Source organism: Temnothorax americanus, unplaced genomic scaffold (assembly GCF_048541705.1).
Source record: "Temnothorax americanus isolate GAGA-0224 unplaced genomic scaffold, ASM4854170v1 Scaffold7, whole genome shotgun sequence".
Classification (NCBI taxonomy): Eukaryota; Metazoa; Arthropoda; class Insecta; order Hymenoptera; family Formicidae; genus Temnothorax; species Temnothorax americanus.
The window spans coordinates 580,767-599,500 of record NW_027509792.1 but is presented as its reverse complement, the minus strand read 5'-3'; the positions used below and the strand labels follow the sequence as shown (position 1 = coordinate 599,500).

The 18,734-nt window shown below is 38.3% G+C and overlaps 5 protein-coding genes across 10 annotated transcripts; 2 read left to right on the top strand and 3 right to left on the bottom strand.

Moving 5' to 3' along the window:
• Window positions 1-62: 62 nt before the first annotated feature.
• Window positions 63-4,180, bottom strand: Sra (RRM_RCAN_like domain containing protein Sra). Of its 3 annotated transcripts, none has more exons than XM_077421840.1 (5): window positions 3,759-4,180; window positions 3,055-3,320; window positions 2,791-2,980; window positions 2,520-2,672; window positions 63-2,441 (listed from the first exon to the last, which is right to left on the bottom strand). In XM_077421840.1, exons 2-5 carry the CDS (start codon window positions 3,304-3,306, stop codon window positions 2,317-2,319), a joined length of 720 nt encoding a protein of 239 aa, XP_077277966.1. In that variant the 5' UTR covers window positions 3,307-3,320; window positions 3,759-4,180; the 3' UTR covers window positions 63-2,316. The 3 variants fall into 3 exon arrangements, with proteins under 3 accessions (XP_077277966.1, XP_077277964.1, XP_077277963.1); XM_077421838.1 differs by having other exon boundaries at window positions 3,815-4,180; XM_077421837.1 differs by having other exon boundaries at window positions 3,867-4,179.
• A 447-nt stretch (window positions 4,181-4,627) lies between these two features.
• LOC143906047 (BRO1 domain-containing protein BROX) lies at window positions 4,628-8,292 on the bottom strand. The gene is made up of 8 exons (XM_077421817.1): window positions 8,046-8,292; window positions 7,559-7,913; window positions 7,052-7,282; window positions 6,878-6,973; window positions 6,616-6,794; window positions 6,365-6,540; window positions 6,040-6,272; window positions 4,628-5,939 (listed from the first exon to the last, which is right to left on the bottom strand). Exons 2-8 carry the CDS (start codon window positions 7,660-7,662, stop codon window positions 5,693-5,695), a joined length of 1,266 nt encoding a protein of 421 aa, XP_077277943.1. The 5' UTR covers window positions 7,663-7,913; window positions 8,046-8,292; the 3' UTR covers window positions 4,628-5,692.
• Window positions 8,293-8,492: 200 nt separating this feature from the next.
• Window positions 8,493-11,385, top strand: LOC143906058 (lactoylglutathione lyase-like). Of its 3 annotated transcripts, none has more exons than XM_077421845.1 (4): window positions 8,493-8,631; window positions 10,251-10,546; window positions 10,645-10,712; window positions 10,850-11,385. In XM_077421845.1, exons 2-4 carry the CDS (start codon window positions 10,251-10,253, stop codon window positions 11,035-11,037), a joined length of 552 nt encoding a protein of 183 aa, XP_077277971.1. In that variant the 5' UTR covers window positions 8,493-8,631; the 3' UTR covers window positions 11,038-11,385. The 3 variants fall into 3 exon arrangements, with proteins under 3 accessions (XP_077277971.1, XP_077277969.1, XP_077277968.1); XM_077421843.1 differs by lacking the exon at window positions 8,493-8,631 and adding an exon at window positions 8,697-8,857; XM_077421842.1 differs by lacking the exon at window positions 8,493-8,631 and adding an exon at window positions 8,892-9,145.
• Window positions 11,386-11,656: 271 nt separating this feature from the next.
• On the top strand, window positions 11,657-14,483 carry Glo1 (Glyoxalase 1). Its single transcript, XM_077421803.1, has 8 exons — window positions 11,657-11,938; window positions 12,102-12,285; window positions 12,363-12,752; window positions 12,899-13,177; window positions 13,305-13,434; window positions 13,526-13,814; window positions 13,912-14,129; window positions 14,297-14,483. The coding sequence occupies exons 2-8, from the start codon at window positions 12,104-12,106 to the stop codon at window positions 14,387-14,389; spliced, it is 1,581 nt and encodes a 526-aa protein (XP_077277929.1). The 5' UTR covers window positions 11,657-11,938; window positions 12,102-12,103; the 3' UTR covers window positions 14,390-14,483.
• Window positions 14,484-14,573: 90 nt separating this feature from the next.
• Window positions 14,574-18,713, bottom strand: Xpd (general transcription and DNA repair factor IIH helicase subunit XPD). 2 transcript variants are annotated; one of them, XM_077421798.1, is made up of 13 exons: window positions 18,125-18,713; window positions 17,945-18,044; window positions 17,608-17,862; window positions 17,295-17,528; window positions 17,080-17,203; window positions 16,910-17,006; window positions 16,599-16,732; window positions 15,984-16,513; window positions 15,730-15,905; window positions 15,360-15,639; window positions 15,169-15,279; window positions 14,973-15,071; window positions 14,574-14,884 (listed from the first exon to the last, which is right to left on the bottom strand). In XM_077421798.1, the coding sequence occupies exons 1-13, from the start codon at window positions 18,127-18,129 to the stop codon at window positions 14,750-14,752; spliced, it is 2,280 nt and encodes a 759-aa protein (XP_077277924.1). In that variant the 5' UTR covers window positions 18,130-18,713; the 3' UTR covers window positions 14,574-14,749. The 2 variants fall into 2 exon arrangements, with proteins under 2 accessions (XP_077277924.1, XP_077277923.1); XM_077421797.1 differs by lacking the exon at window positions 18,125-18,713 and having other exon boundaries at window positions 17,945-18,097.
• Between the last annotated feature and the right edge of the window lie 21 nt (window positions 18,714-18,734).

Below are 18,734 nucleotides of genomic sequence, written 5' to 3'. Positions count from 1 at the left end.
TCTAATTAGAGAAGAGAAAGTGGATTAAATTAAAAGGGGAGTTATATATGTATATACATCGATGGCATTATCACTACTTTAATCGTTTATATTTCGCTAAAAAAAATTATTGAAATGTTTATATATATTTTTTTTCTCGAGAATCCGTACTTTAACTAAATTTATCAAAAGCCTCCGTGTTGTACATTATCGACGCACAGCAACAATTTGGCACTAAAAACATCGATCCTTGCACAATCTGAACGACAGTGCACGTATATATGTACATTGCATTAAATTCAATCGTAAACAATAAAAATTCGCATATACTTGAATATAATATTTTACATACGGATTTGCTCGTCACTAATTAGATGTGAACTGCTGCAAAACATTCGTTCGGACATTCTCTACATGGTATAGCACATTCTTGATTTAGCCCTAGAATTTATAATCAAATTTCGCGGACGGCGTTCGAAGGATGTTCATAATTTTCATTTTCAAACACATTAAAAGCCCGACGAATAACGTCGTCTAATGGCCTATAATACTTTAATGCGTATAAGCATATATACCTCGCAACACCAAACTTGATTTTAACAGCGATAGAAATGTGTGTGTATTTGTACGATGATTTTTCTACATCTGGAACAGTCACGATGATTCGAATCGTCGGAACAAGTCGGAAAAAATAGTTATTTAAGCAAATAATAACGACGGTTATATGTATAAAGCTTTTATATAACTTCAATAAGTGAAAGACGAGTGTAATGGTATAAAATCTCAATGAATTAAACGACAGAGTATTTCATAACTGTGTGTACAATACGTCCTTATCGAATCGATTTTTATTTTACCTATTATTATTATTATGCAGATAAACGCAATAAATTTCACGCGGCAACAAGTAGCGCTTACATCAGGCTACATATAATACGTATATAATATATATATCAGAATTTTAACATAAAATAATTTATATTTATATTTTTTCTCTTTGATACAAATTATTTGTACATTATTTTCTCTAGTGTAATAATTATTCGTATTATTTAAGATGTTCGGAATTTGTTCGATAAAGAAACTAAATGAAACGGATTTAAGTACACCATTTCATCGCCGGGAAAATGTAAACGGTAACCACACTATACAAAAGTAAGTGCTGCTATAAAGTATTTATAAATATTCAACAATTATTTGTAGGTATCAGATCTCTTGCAGGAAATATTTACGTTTCGCGTACGGAACAATATATACATATACACAATCACCACACTGCCTCGGCATAAATCAGTAACGCTGATATGACCACGTACGTCTCGATATCTCCTCTAGCTCATTTCTTTACTAACTTGATTCTCTTCAAGACCAGAGTAATAACAATGAGTTTTCATAAACTTCATTAACAAGAGACCATAGAGATATTAGCTTTAGGATTGCATTTAACGTTTATAGCTAATGTGAGCTAGCTTTCTACGGAAAACACAGAACGAAGAGCCACACGATATTTTTCGAATAATACATTCGTATACACATACATATCACATACATATTAATGCCATATATTTCCGTAGATTTCTTCTCGCATGCACGCAAAACACAAAACCAGAGATTTAATAGATATAATTTTGAAAGCGTTCTTAAAACGGAAAGAGAAATTATGAAAATAAATAACGAAAAAAAAACTGTCAAACTTGAACTTTTTGATTTAATCGATTATTCCAAGTATATAGTATCATTTGTGGATTTACAACAAGATTGTTATGCATTACGTGCTGTTTAAGAATACAAGTAACACATTGACAATGAGAGGTAGAATTGCAAAATCTTTTAATGCATTTCCAACGATTCGACGCGTTAATCGTTAGCTTAATCAGATCGGACGTAATTCCTCACGATATGCAAGAGTGAAACGTAGAAACAATATAGGCCAAACATGAACCATGTAGATTTTAAGAAATGGAGCGCAAGCATATCCTTCACGAATTCTCAATGGATAAACACAAATAAATGTTATATCTTGATCGGTATATAACAACGGATATTTATATATAGATTGTTAGTATTTATAGATCACTGCTATCCGCGGGAAGCTTGCTATAAATACCAGACATCGCGTCGTTATCTGTACCGTATTTCGAGCTGTAATTTTTTCAAAACGTATTACTTTCGTCAATTGGATATTAGCCGCGCAATCAGTTTTGAATTGCAACTCCAATTTAACACTAATTTAAAGTCACTCGCTAGAGTGCCCTTTTGCCAATTCGTATCTGGCTTTTTAACAGGGCATAAAAACGTATCGTGTGAGAAATCCGAGACGCGGATAAAGAGAGGGAATTACTGTTCGGGACATCGCGTGTGTTGAATGCGAGTCGTACTTTTCGTCGGATTCGCGTTCTCGCAAACGTGCACAACTATGCCCGGCTGCCCCGACCCTCCTGGATGTATCTCGTGTGTGCCGCCTGCAACATTAATAACGGTTTACGTAAAATACGAAATCGGTGTAAGTTGAAAATAATATCATTCGGATCAATAGTAACCTGCGGATAAATTGGCTATAGCGGCTAACAGATCGTAATTGACGAGCGGCTCTCCTTCCTCACGTGGATGCCAACCGACCGGGGGAGAAGCAGGAGGAGATATGAGGAACTGTTTAGTAAGCGCGGGCGGTTGAAGATGCTGATCCTCCATGTCTACAAGTTAATTGACTTGCGAATTAGAAACTGTCCTTTTTCGTGATTTTCCTACGCTTTATTAATTTCGTCAATGTGACGACACACTTAATTCTATAATTCCACGATGATTACGAACCTATAGGCGTCACTGGTTGCGCAAAGTAACAATTAATATCGGTTTCTCCAAAATGCGATTGATGCAGCTGTATCCTCGCGTTTGCTGCAGCACTGGGAGAATCGTAGTTTACCCTCATTCTTCTGAAAGATCTAAAGTATTGAAACGTAACGTCCTCTCCAAACTGTTTGAAAAGATTCTCTATGGCCGACTGTAAAGACGCAGCATCGCACAATGTAACAGAGGTTTCATTACTTCGGTGTCTCATTACTAAATGTTTATTACCTTCAGATCGTCGCACCTAAAAACTCGAGGGTCTACGTTTGTAACGATTACAGAAGTCGGTAGATCCTCGTCGTTAACCAACTCGTCGATCGATCTAATATTTGCGTCGTCTATTTCTCTCTTGAATTTGAGTTCTAGCTGTCCATAGTTTGGATGCAGGTTTGGTAGGCCATCCACTTCGTTAATTATTATGTTTTCAGTGTCTGCCAGGTCCTCCTCTAGCGCATCTCTACTGCCGTGTTTCTCCTCCATTTTTATTTCTTGCTCTGCTTAGGAAATAGGGTGGCAATTGCCAAGCGTTAAGAAAAAATTTGAGACGCTTAAAGATTAAGAGCATTTAAGGACTTGGAATAGTCCAGCGTTAACAATCCAACGTATACGAGATTGAACGGAACAGAAAAATTATAATCAATATTTATTCAATTTTATGTAAATACTGAATGTTCGTTAAGGACGAAATTAGATTGTTTACGTACAGGAATATCAATAGAATGGAAACTTTACGAAACGGAAGATATATATCTCTAACAAAATTTAACAAATCTCTAAAATAACGACTAACTTTACATGTAATTTATGGTTCTTCATCGAGTTACACATTTTTTGATATTTACATATTATTAATAATTAATGAAAGAGCGGCGCGAGCATAGATCCGCTTTATCGACCACGCAAGTATTGCCGTCATCGCGAGCGAAGCATACGTGCGATCCGATCACCGATGTTGTCGTTGAAGGTCGTACAGCGGGACGTTCGTTACCTTGCCGAGATTCGTCGGGTAATCGACGACGATGTCAGGCGCCTTCTCTTACCTCTCGACTCGGCGACGAGGAAGAGACCGCGCACCGACCTTGATGTTGTCGAGACGGGTGCTTCGTCACGGGTGTATTTACGTTTTCACGCGTACGCAAAGTCTACTCCATCTCGGCGGATCTAGTCACCGCGTCGATCCGCCGACGTCGGCATCCCCGCGTCCGCGTTTCACTGCCACCGACGTGTCTCCTCACCGCGTAGACGGCGTTCGCTATTTCATCACCGCGTAGACGTAGCCGCGCGTCATCGTTAATTTCAGGACAGCAGGAGCAGCGGACGATTCGCGCGTCCCGTCCGTATCGCGATCCGATCGAATGCCATATTGCATACAATTGCATATTGCCAATATCGCCATGGTCGGGCCGGGGTCAGGTTAGGTGCGTGTGCGGGCACACACGAATGGAGCAATGGAGCTGTTGGAGACCAATTGGACAATATCGCCCAACCTGGCTTCATCGGTGCCGGCCGATTGGCCGTCGGACGGAGAGTCTCTAGAAACTCCTGGAGCAACTCCACAAATTCTCCATCCGGCAGCCAATTAAAACTTCCAATAACTCCTCGAGATCCGCAGCATTGCTGACATTTTAAATTCGAATCAAGCAGCATAAATGTTAAGTTTTTCCGTTTTATTCATCGATGTTAGTATTTATATATTTTATTTTAATGTACATGCAGGTTGTACATTTAGATACTTATATTTTATGTGTAATTATTGTTATATGAAAAATTATGTTCGAACGTAAAATATGATTCTCTTACAGACCGTGATTTAATACTCTTTATTATCTATGTTATATATAGATAAGATATTGCTACATTGATCTCATTGATAATATATTGCACACAAAAATTATTTTCTTAAATTATTTAACAGCTAACGAAATTTCTTATCGCGTGTATACATAAGTAATTTCCGAAAGCCAATATCAAGTGCGGCGACCTGTAAGTTTTTAATTTCAATAGTTAACGCACTGGTCACGTATACATATACATATATAAAAATGCTTTACATATCACAAATAATAATTATTAACAGAGATAATTGCTATCATTTACCAATAACTAATGCTTGGCATTAGTTTAACATTTGTTTTTGAGACACTTTGTTTATATATATATAATATCTTTATAATCTGAATTGAACATTCTCTGGATTTAAACCTATAGCTTATAAAAAATACGTAGAAAAAGATTGCACACGTCTCTTTGTTATAATATATGCATACCGGTAATGTGCATTATATGCACATTGCTTGCGAGAATCTTCTCCCTCGCATTACCGATTAAAAAATTTAGTTTCACTCTAAAGCATTGACTAGGTCGAACAAAGCGATTAAAGTAATGTCCGCGACATCAACAATTCTTTGCCTTGTGTGAGCAAGGAATCACTTGTATCTACAATAATAGCCATAGTATTGATTACGCACGATAAAAGCAAATTACATACGAATCGCATCACATATGTTATTTCGCAAACGTAAAAGTTGCCCGCTAAAAGGATTCGGACATGTGTAGAACGAAGCAGATGTACAACGATGCGTTAGAATCGGTTAGATCAATCTCTGTTTTGCAGTCATTTATCTGTCCGTTGCGTGACGCGGTATTTAATACTCATTGTCGGTGAAATGCGTTTTCGTAATAATAGATAATTACTCTGTATTTCTCTTTTTTAATCTAATAGTTAATACTTTACGTTTCGCACAACGGGATTTGTACTTGTGTGCACATGACACACGTATGTCTAACTCGAACGCCGTCCACACATGTCTGTCGCAATTAAAATTAATATCACCGTGACGAAAAAAGAAAGCGTTTACAAACGGCCTTATTGTAGCGTACAACCGCTTGCGTTTTTCGGCTCCTTGCTGCTTTGATGAATCGCCTCTTCTTTAACCGGCGGCAAATTGTGCTCCTTTCCCGCTTTCGCCGCCGCTACCCCAGCTAGTACACCGTACGTGCCCAAATTCCAGATATGATTTGGTGACGGCATTTGGAAGTCGATCGGACTGACCAAGCCGTAAGTAGCCTTGGTATCTAAGACTGGAATTTCTCCCGGTACCGTATGATGGTATCTGATGATTTAAACCCGGATTAATGCACGGTTTAAACGTCATACATTTTAAAATTGATGCGCCACGGTAAAACAATAATAAATTCAAACGAGGTAATTACATCAAACCGTTTTCTCGATTACACTTATCGAGAGTAAGCTTCACTACAGGCGCCAAGCGTCTAAACACGGCGTGTCGATCCGGTTTAACGCGAGGCGCAGGCCCGTTCGTTTTCCCATATTCCTGACAGAGCGCTTTCGCCTTCTTTAAACACAAATCGCTTTCCCGCATCGCTCGTATCGCTTCGCCGCATTTATCCATCGCCAACAAGTTTTCACCGCAATAATTATAAGCCTGGACAAATTGGAGCGTGAGTAAGCTAACAAAATTCTCGCTCGCATTCGTAACCAATTGTAATATCGATCTCAACAAACTTGTAAACTTACGTAAGATTGATAAAACGCTGCTTTAAGCTCCAGATATTTTATCCATTGAGCAGATATTTCTGGTTTGAATGGACGAAGAGTATTGGCGGCGTCCAGAAACAACTTGCTAGTCTCGTTGGCTAAAGCTGATATCAAGCTAGAATTGTGTTTCAGTTCTACCGCTCTAGCCACTGTCACTGTGAAAAAAAATGACGAAGAGGTACGTAAGCACAATTAAACTTGTTGAAATCACATTCTCGCGCGAGTACAACCTTCTTGCGCTTCCGCTGTGCATTGATTAACATATGCATTTAGTACGCGAGGGTCCAAGTCACTTCCCAAAGGCGGTGGATTAGCCAACTGTGGCAAAAATTCGGTCTGCACAAAAGTAAATATTCCAGCGGCCCGTCTCAGCATACCGTGCACTTCTTTAGCTTCGTCCATCGTTATGCTATAATTATGATATGTATATTATAATTAGTTAATGCAGGATTGAGGATTATTTTAAAACGTTTTTGTTTAATTCATACTTACTCATCTTTCGCAGCAATCATCGCCGCATGCTTCATAAACCAAAGGCCTACATTGACGCTCATGTTAGCCGCTTCGTAAACCGAGTCGGCGCTAGAGCTTTAACAAAAAATTTTTAATGAAATCTCCCGTCTCAGAATTACTTCTTATATAAAGATTCTTTTTATAATTAATTACAATGTGCCACAGCCAAGCAACGTGTGCGTCCATTTGAACACGAGAACATTTCTGAGCTTGCTGGGATTAGGTCTGCCGACGTGCCGCGCTTCTTCCTCGGACGGGTTGATTTCCCATAAAAATCCATACAACAAACTTAGGTAACTGAGAAACGCAGGCTCTATCGAATCGCTGGTATCGTTTGGATTTCTGAGCAGGTCGAGAAGCCTGGCTCTTGACAGCTTTACGTCACTGAAAACACAAATGTCTCTTGACGATATTGGAACTTGTATTTTTTCCAAGAGAAAAACAGAATTTTAGGTGTAAGAAAGAAATGCGCAACTGGCAATCCGATAGCTAGCATAATTAATGTATTACGATGCAAATGTCAGTGGGTTCTAATAATTATATATATTCGCATTGCGGTTATCAGATATCACACAGCTTCCGATAACCAATTAAAAAAAATCATCGAGCGGTGACCGCGTGAAATGCGCAGTACGTGACTTATATGAGAAATCTGTTAACCTGCAAAGCTTCCTGGTGGCGTCCGTAGGATTAGAGATTTTCAACTCGAAATTCTGATTTGCGTACGTCGCTTTCAGCACGTTGCGGTGAAACCAGTGCGCCATTGCGTCGCCCGAATCTCGCGGGAGCTACCTATACGTCTGACAGTCTGACGATCGACCGTCTCGATCCGGGGGCTTGAATTTGTCACTTCTGACAGATAAGGTAAAACGGAGCAGCGGCGTCACAATCGCCGTGTTCGGTGCTTCAGCGGAAGAGCTACTACTCCACTCTCCACTCTCCACTTTTCACGGGACGCGTCGCGTCGCGTCGCGTGCTTACGCCGCTTACGCGTACTTAGTAATTGATAATTAGCCTGTAAACGAACGAAAGAGAAAGTAATCAATATAATTTAAGCGGCTGGAATTGCATAGTCATTAATAATATATATTTTGTAATTTACAAGAATATAATCAAATCTGTATATTAATATAATGCAAAATCATACCTGTTATCTGTCCTGTAAATGGTATATATATATGCCTCTCTGCTTTATTCCCCCGCACGCTAAACTGAAATTGAAAATTCTAAAGTACCTATTACAATTTCGAGAATTTTAAGGGTTTAAAGATTTTAAGACAGAAATAACGAAAATTGATAAAGTATCGGGAGAACATAATCGGCAAGGAGGTCGCATTAGTTTCAATCACATTGGGTGCGTTCAGCCGATACTCCGCTAGCCTAGGAGAGGAAACGAGCGACTGCTCACGCGTGCTAGGCTAGCGGAGTATCGGCTGTGAACGAGTGTGAACGCATCCATTTTACTCTAATTACGAAAAATTAAAAAGCGATTATTGACGTTACAAGATTTAATCTCGATTTATCGACCAGTCGATAATCTACTGACAATCGATAGTTTACTGACGCTAGGTAAACGCGCTTTCGTTTTAATCGCACATAACCTCAATTTATTTTTTAATTGCAACGTGTTTTAAACGCGAAGCTGTCACTTTGAAGCCGTAGCCGTGGTTCTTCGACAGAAGACAGAACCGTTTCCTCGATTGTAATCACAGTTACGACGCGTCAATATCTAGGTACGATGCGCATGCTTAGCGTTACGCACGCCCAAAATTTTGGTGTAACCTCATGCGGGAGACATTTTATGACGCCGAGCGTATGCGCATCATGCGCATGCTATATATAGATAGTCGCCGACATTAAGCGTCCGTGTACGAAGCTCTCGGTCTCGCGTTTGCTCGCGTGAAATTTTTTTCTCGTTCGTACGGCGTTACATTTACTCTGGCGTCTTTCGAAGAAGAGGTAAGGGTATACTGGAATTAAATTTTTGTCCGCGTGGTGAAGGTGAAGGACCGTCGACGAACCGTGACGCGACAATCGCAGCCCCCGTAATCTCGCGCGATCGTGCTCTTCGCCGAGAAACTACTTCGCACTTCGCACAGCGGGTCTCCGATCGAGGATGCAGGTTCTACGCTGCGATCCCGGATGCTGCGCGTGTAGGATGGATCGCCGAGTTGGACACGCGCGATCGATGTGTATCGCTGACAATTGCCTACGATTCTTACAGCCTATTCGAATTGCCATATGGCGGTGAGCGAATATATCGATGTGCCGGGAATAGGCGCGTCCTTGAATGGCGGTGATGGTTTTATCTGTAAACTCTTCGGCCCGGAAATAATCGCGGTCGATAAATCCTTAAAACGTCGAGCGACAAAAGCAGCCGAGTGTCCGTATCGCCTACGCCTACGCCTACGCGATACAGATGTATATGTAAAACAATGCGCCGTTAACAATGGAACCTGCGTGATACGACGGTGTAATTTTCTCTCTTACAAATAAACACACACGAATAAAAAGGTATAATGTATCTAACTCTGTATAGTTGTAGTTTATTATTATATAAAGTCGTTACAATGCCGAGAAAATTATACTGTCATACTTTTTACGCGTACAAAAATACATGGAACGTTTCCCAAACAAAAAGAGATAAACCATCACAAGTGTCAAATTAAATGGTTTAAACTTTGAACTTTATTGTGAGCACAGTGATCATAAAAGCGTTAAAAAGTGGAGAAGTACGCATAATTTTTCTGCTGTAATTCCATATTTTAATGTAACGAGAATTGTGGCGCTGTTTGGAAACAAAAATACAATGTATGACGTAGCAGAATTGTTTCGCGAATTAATATGAGTTTTATCAGCTTGAAATTTTGCGGATTACTTCTGCCTTATCGTTTCTGGCCTTGCGGTAAGGCCGACTTCCGATTCCTGTATTGGTTAGAAATAATAATTACGTGACAGCGGGTTACATGTGCAACACCCTCCATATACTAATTAACTGATACACTTATAATTAAATATCTTTTGGCTAGGTAATATAAGAAACTAAAATAATAACATAGGTACTCAAGAAATTTATACAAATTAAATTAAAGAGATACCTTCTCTTGTAATGAAAGTGATTTAAATTCTAATTAATTTAATCGTTTATTACTTTGTGTCCAGTAATAGCCTACAATATTTTATTAGCACGGATAAAATTATTTCTGTTGTTTGTATGTAAAAAGAAATTAGATTAGAAAGGGTATAATAAGTTGTATGGTAAAAATATTTACTATAAGCAATTTGTCGTTTAAATTAATCAGAGTTTAGCCAAAATTATTCTAGGAAAATAATGATATGTCCTAAATTGCAGATGGGTGAGCCGTTGGGTTTGAGCAACAGCGAAGTTCGTAAGCTTTGCAAAACACCGGATCCCTCAACAAATGGGTTTATAATGCAGCAGACGATGTACCGTATAAAGGACCCGAGAAAATCCTTGCCCTTTTACACCGAAGTCCTCGGAATGACCTTGCTGCAAAAGCTCGACTTTCCAGAAATGCAATTCTCCCTGTATTTCCTTGGATACGAGGACCAGAAGGAAATCCCACTCGATCGTAGAGAAAGTATTGAATGGACATTCCGTAAAAAAGCGACCATAGAGTTAACGCAGTAAGTTTTCAAATATATGATAGTTTTTTTGAGACACCCCGCGAGAAAATACGTGAGAGTTCGTGTATTTTTACACAGAAAATAAACGCATATTTCAGCAATTGGGGAACAGAAACAGATCCCGATGTAAAATATTACAATGGAAATGCAGATCCCAAAGGATTTGGTAAGAAATTTGTCAAATGCGTTAATTGTTCTTAAAATTATTATCTAAATTGTAAATAAAACTAAGATATAAATAGAGACGGAACATTTTTTATAATTTCACAAGTAATTATTTATCTTCTCTTTCCTGAAATACAGGTCACATCGGAATAGCAGTACCTGACGTCGACAAAGCCTGCCAAAGGTTCGAGATGTATGGTGTGGAATTCGTGAAGAAACCAAATGACGGCAAAATGAAGGGCATAGCTTTTATTAAAGACCCCGATGGTTACTGGATCGAAATCCTGCATGGTGCTAACATTGCCAATTACATGTTAGGTGCTTAATATATATCTTGCGCTGGAGCAATAAGTCCTTAAATTCAGTGTAATTCAATGTATTGGATGTAATGTTCTACTATGTAACAAACAATCAGAGATTACCAAACTTGGTATATATATATATATATACCGTCCGGAACTCAGATTATATAGATGTGAGAAACCAGAACCACTATATAAGTTAAACGCGAGTGAAAATGATACGTATTTATGCGCACTATATATCTTCTAGCACACGATTGTACATTTTTTTTATATTATTACATTACGTTATATGTGTAGAGTATCAAGAGTATGTAATGTTTACAGAATTCTCGACTAATAAAATCAAAATATTTATTTTCCGTTTCCAAACAGTCGATATATTTTTACTGCGCGACATATATCTTTATAACAAATTATTTGATTAGGATATTTATCTAATCTGTTGATATTCATCCGGAGAGACAGAAGTTTTTGCGTTATAAAAAGAAGCGAGAGTATTTCTTTTGAAAATGGAATTTTTAATTCAAGTTACACGCGCGTTGCAAAATCATGTTTTATATTTCATACGTTCTTACGTGTGTATATATATTCAGATACACGTTTGTGTGTACACGTGTATGAACGTACCTATAGGCGGGTGCAGGTGCAGATGTGTGGTCGTGTGGGTGCCCGTGCCCGACAGGAAATACAGGAATGCCTTTTACAGCGAAGCTCTCGCGGAACACAAAATAGAGAGGCAGCGAGTCACCGTATGTGATTTCGTTTCCTAACGTTTTCGTTTACTTTCCGCGATACTCCCAGACGTTTCTCGCGCACGACGATATCGCGATCCCCGGCCTCTCCCATATTTTCTCAATGTGCATTTCTGATTTGGAGGTTACGCTGTCAGCCGCAATCTGAAGCGATCTGTATCCCCCGATAGGTACGTATCCCTTACACAAAATTCTTGTGCATTAAATTCCATAAACGTCTTCGCGCGTTGCGATTAGTTTATCAAGTCTGAGTTATACTCGTCTGGGTTTAAGGACTATATTCCCTCGTGTCTCTTCGCCACAGGATGATTTGTCACACTCTGATCTTTTCAGGTATGGTAGAGGATAGAAAGTACGAGATTCCAAGCCGTATCGAGTGCGACGGTTATCGAGGTACGTTGAAATACGTCGGACCCGTTGGGAACACCAAGGGAGAGTGGTTGGGCGTAGACTGGGACGATTCGACTCGTGGCAAACACAATGGCACGTACGAAGGCGTAGAGTATTTTCAAGCCAGGTAATAACACGTGAGACAGTTGTTTTGCAATAAGCATGGCAGCAGTGATCTGTAACTCTGCGTATAACTTTCAATAGGCATTCCACATCAGGCTCTTTTATACGACCGGGCAAAGCCAAGTTTGGGATATCTTGCCCGCGAGCCATCGAAATGCGCTATGGGCTAATCAACGATGAATTAGCGGGCGTAGACAGGGACGAGGTGTCGAGCTTAAGGAAAGAAATCAATGCACCGTTTTTGGAATTTGTCGGCTTCTCCAAAGTGAATAAGAAACAGAGCAAGTTTGACGAGCTAAAGATTGTGTGGCTGAGGGAGCAATGTGTATCCAATGCGGGAGAGCCACGGGAATTGGAAGAACTGTGTCCTAATTTGGAGGAATTGGATTTATCTAGAAATTTAATAAATTCGTGGAAAATTGTAGCAGATATATGTTCCCAGCTTCGTTTTCTGATGAGTCTTAACGTCAGGTGAGAACAAAACTTCTTCATTTTGACAGTATTTTTTAAATTTTCCCAGAATATTAGGCAATATATTAAACAACATTAGACATATACCTATCGATTATACACATGAGCTGCAACTATAGGAGAATTTGTCTTTTTTGTTTACACAGTGAGAACCATTTGCCTATAGAAGATGTGGCAGCATTAAAAGATTCGTTTCCAACGGTCAAGCATTTAACTATAGCTAGAATGAATTACAACTGGTCTGATATTCGGCAATGTATATCCATGTTTCCGTCGATCGAAGAACTTTCAGTCTCTTTTAATATTGTCACAACCATAGAAGACGTAACGGAAAATACTAATTTAATGAGAATAATTACATTAATACTCGAAGGAAATCTAATATCAAGTTGGGATGAGATACTTAAACTAGGTTCCCTTCCGTGGTGAGTTGCATTACGAAATATCCAATCATCTTCCTCTTTTTTTTCTCTTTATTGCCTATTTCTTTTATTTGCTAAAAAAAAAAAAATATATATTTCATATAATACTTAAAAATATCTCTTTTTACAGCTTAGAATATCTTAATTTGAATTTAAATAAAATAGATAGAATTAGATTTCCATCTTCAACATCAACAGATAAGACTGCTTTGTTTCCAATGCTACGTCATCTACATATTTCGGAAAACCACATATCAGAGGTAATAAGTTGGGTTTTTTCACAGATAGTATCGATGCAGTTAAAATTTTATATCAAAATTTCTAACTATACCATTTGACATAAAATTTTAGTGGCAATCGATTGGCGAATTGGATAAACTATCAAATCTAGAAGACTTGAAATTCAGAGAAAATCCCATTTTGAAGAACGAAACTGTAGAGACTGCTCGACAATTGATAATCGCAAGGATAGCTAAATTAAAGGTCTTAAATGGTACAGACATACCTCATAATGAAAGGAGAGGCGCAGAGCACGATTACTTGAAGTTGTTCTTACCAGTGTGGCTAGAAACCGAAAGTAATTCAGAAAAACGAACGTCATTTATAAATGAACATCCGCGATATCCTATTTTAGTCAATAGTATGTATGAACTTTACATTTCTTACGGTAAAAAATACTTTAAATGCAAAATAAAACAGTTTCTTGAAAAATAAAAGAAAATATTTTACACTTTCAGAATATGGAATTGCGGATATTCCTTCGGCTAAACCGAAAGTGGAAATGGTTTCCAATGTGATAACGGTGGAATTTGTATGTCCGGACGATCCACGTCAGTCTAGAGGGATCAAAAGGAAGTTACTTAAAGATATGGAAGTTCAAAAAATGATTGGGCTTGTTCAAAGGCTTTTTAAAACCGGTGGAAAGATTCCGGCTCTTTCGTTTATTCAACGGAATGTAAGTTTAATGTTAGACTATATAAAAAATGTATACGAGATGATTCAGGACAACTTTTTACAATCAATTTAATCAGAAATATGAAGTTTAACGACAAAAGGTTCTTCTGAATCACCCCGTACATACTTGTTAATCGATGTATAAATGCTATTATTTTAACGTTTCAGCTATCGAACGATGAAATCTCGTTGGACAAACCGCTACAAGAACTTAGTTACTATTCAATACGGGACGGTGATCAAGTTCTTGTGAGGTGGTGATATCGAATAAATTATATCTATAGATATGACTGTATTTTCTACGCTGTTCAAGTCCGCTTTACGATACTTTGTTATTAAAATTTTTTTAATTGCATCGCATGTTCTTAATGAACCTTGCTGAGATTGTGAGAACCGTGCTAACCTGATAACGTAAGCTTGAGTCAATGAGATAAATACTTGCCACTATTGGAAAAAAGTATATCTTATATTTTACATTCCTTATACAATACAGATGCGATCAAAAGTACAAATTATGAAGGCCTTTGTACAAGCAGCATATGAAATATATTTTCTGTAAATGGCACAGATTACTCTGCCTAAGTAAAACGGACTGCTCGGCCTAGTGCCAATGTCGCGCTATCAATTTTGCTGAGCTTTTTGTTCGATCTTGGCAGCCTCTTCTTTCTCAAGTTGTTCTCTCGTCAATAATGACAATCCAAGCTGGTCCTCGCGCGTAAATGGCTGTGCCATTTGTCGTAACCATCTTTTACTGATCTGAAAAATTGTAAATAAATATTATTATTGGAATCGCAGAATCGTAATCACTAATCGCACCTGCTACGAAACGAAAAATTAACGTTACCTGTATAGCTTCTTCGGTTGACAAGTTGCATAAGCTATCAGTCAAATGTTCCTGTATCCATTTCGGTAGTTTGCTTCGTTTATCTATTCTTGAAAATCTCTGCGATAGCGTAGACATGAAAAAAAGTTTATTAGTACAAAACTCATAATTATTATTGTGAGGCACATACGACAGGTTGTTCTCCAAAGAGATTTACCTTATCTGCAAACACCATGATACCATAATCCGTTTTCCCTCTGATCGCGCGTCCTACGCACTGTGCCGCATGCCTCATGGCGTCGAAAGTTAAGAAATCATTCTCTCGGATCTGAAAAGACATAAGCATATATATCTTGTTCGAGTATACAGAAACGTTCAATGACGGTTTTAATGTTACACTGGACTTACCTGAAACTGATCTCTGAGATACTCTAAACGCGCCTTCAAAATACGTGATTGTGTGTACACGTAAGGTATTCCGAACATCAGTACGGCTCTGCCCAAATGATGATCAAAGTCGACACCTTCGGACACCTTTCCGCGAGCTACCGAGAGTAGAACGGCTCCTCTACCGTTCTCGCAAGCTTTTATGTAATTGATCAGAGCTAGACTGGTTTCCGCCGAATCCTGCGTTTCGATGAATAATAATTTATGTCTCTGAAGTTGATCCACAACTCCTTGATCGTACCTGTGACATTAAATGCATATATATATATAAATTACTATAAAATTTTAATGTAATATTGTATATTTCATGAAATATATATGTACAACGTACCAAGCGGCCACTACGGATTCCATATATAAATATGATGTAAAAAAGCAGACTAAGCCGTCAGGCACTGTCGCAGCGAATTCGACCAACAATTGACCGTAGTTTCTTATAACGGCAACGTCCTCTCGTGTCTCGTATTTCGACGAAATGGTAACTTGATCGTTACCTTTGGCAACGATCTGACATTGAAAAGGCATAGATAGATGAAGTATTGATAAAACACATCTAGACTATTTATCTTTTATTTTTCAACTTACCATAGGTAAAAGACACGGCCTAGCCAATGTCATTGTAAACGATGACATTATGACTGGATGAAAGTTTAAAATTTTGGGATACATATCCAACGGGGATAATGTTCCAGAAGTGATTATCACGGTTTGAAATCTATCGAATATGGGCTTGATAGCGATAGAGGAATCTAGACAGCTAAAATGTAAAATCGGATTCAATACTGTCGGAGTTTTGTCATCGAATGGTTCCACTATAATCGTGAAGCCATGCGTGTATGTGGAGACCAATGTCGCAAGATGCGTCACAAGGATTATCGGAGAAAAATCCGTTAAATCTGTTATCTCCATAGTGCGTAAGAGGGACGCTAATCTTTGCGCGCAAAATCGCAATGGTTTCCGCTCGATAGCAACTTTCGCTTGGATATCTCTTAAAAATGCCGCAGGTGACTCTTGCACGACGTGTTGAACGCGTAAGCGAGTTTTCAAGTATTCGACGAATCGTTTCAGGAAGCTGACGAAATGCTCGGCGTTTCTTATGTTACCCGGTACAACTTCTGCAAAGAGAAATTTTAATGAAGGAAAATTGTTCGCTCGTCGTATGCGTGAAAAATATTTTTAAAATGTGGCAACTTTTTTAACCTTCAAGTATTTCATTCGGTAAAATAGGGTTGGCTAAGATGACGTCAGTTTCTCTCTGGAATTGAGCATCCTTCAGTCCCTCAACCAATCTGTCGTACTCTTCCCTCAATTTATTTACATCAACTTCTCTCATCCTAAATCAAAATACAATTGATAAGAATCTTTTTACAACAAATTCTAATACATCATATATAAGGAGATCATATATAAGATGCTTTAAGATAGGACTTTTTTCCAGAAAGCTTGAACGTTTGACTCAGGTTGTAGTGTCAATGAAGGAGATATGACGTATAAAATTTTGACATACTTACTCAGCCACAGTTTTTTCTAAAAGTTGTATGTTGGTCGAACTTTTCTCCATTGTCTTCCTATTTATCTTAACGCTCATGGAATCGATGCAGACATTATCTAAAATTTACAAACTTTCATTTTCTTGCACCGCAAGTTATTTCAGTGCCGAACATAACGTTAATTATTATACCAATGTTATGAGCTTCATCAAAGATAACTACTGAGCTCTTGCTTAACTCCTTGGATACTGTCTCCGCGATCTTTGGATCCAATAAATAATGATAACTGTACACTACGATCTGTGCATGTAAGATCTGAAAGTGTTAAACATTGATTGTCAACTTTATCTACTTATTATTTAAATTATTTATAAGCCCGAGTAAAAAGATTTACAAAGTCTATTACCGTAAATCTCGCGAGGAAGTACGGGCACCAGCTTCTATCTTTCCCGTATTCTTTCAAATCGTCGATGGAATAAATACCGGGAGGGATAATTTGTTCCTTGCCCTCCATATCGAATCCTTCATAAAAATTACAAATTGGAGTAGATTCGTCGTAATTATGTCTCTCTCGTACGTATGACGCGGTGAGAGAGTGACAACGGCCATCCACAATTTTACCTTCTCGCTCTCGACTGACCTATATACAAAAACGCAATTAACTACAATTGCAGCAAATTTGTTTTACGAGTATACAAACGGTGTAATTTTTAAATTACCTCGGGATGAATGCACATATTCTTACGCGAACTAAGAACCAGACCGACAATTTTTGGCTTGCTTTCCGTTTCTTTCTCATAATAGTCTATAAGCTTCTTCAGCTCCTCTATAACTTTTTCTATCTCTGGCACTGTCCGGGAACAATAAATCAATTTTGTTACGTCCAACGGATGCTCCAGCATGTATGCCACAATAAGTGACAACAGAGTTATCGTTTTGCCAGTGCCCGAAGGCATCTCCAGCAGGCAGTGTCCCTGAAGCACATAATTTAGCTATTTAGTTCCTCAATATTCAAGACGACGATGTCGGTGAAATGCAAGAGGAATTAGACGATACCTTGGCATCCAGGCCACGCTTGAGCTCGAGCATGTACGCATACTGCTCGGGATAAATATAATCATACGGGAAATACACAATCAATCCGTCAACGCTTATCCTGTGGCAAAAAAGTAAATTCATAAATAAATACCAAACCAAAAGGCAAAACATCTTACTTGACAGAATGATCGTACTTACTTCATATTGTCGTTTGCGCTGTCACACGCGCATGTATAACATTTACATATATTTCTAGATCGTGTAACGCTTCCAATGTCCAATATTTATTAAGAAATATATTTAGGAAAAGGCTCTAATGTGCCTCAAACTAGGTTACGTATGTCCATCGCGCTGTTTTTGAGTCGGCAATCGAAATAGACGCAAGAGGAGAAGAATACGCATTCACACAAACAGAAGCTCATCGGAAAGAACGTTATATGTCCCTTTAATTTTCATATATTCTTTCGCGTGAACACGCGACACATCGAACATTACCGCGTAATTACAGAATAATGAAATGCGAGGAAAGCTGTTTTCTCTCTTCATTCATTCTATTCGTCCCATTCATCTCGCTTCCCCTATCAATGCACTTGGCTATTTCATTTGTCGTAAAACACACACATCTATTGGCTGCAAATGCAAAGTAAGAAGAATTTCTGGAAGCTCAAGATTTGTCTCGTTTACAACCGAATTTTTGCGCTTCTCTCTTCTCTCTCAATATAATTTTTCATTTTATTTCTATCTTTGTTATTCCTATTCCTCCTATTATTATAATTCTAATATTTATTTTTTTCTGCGAAGGACAGAT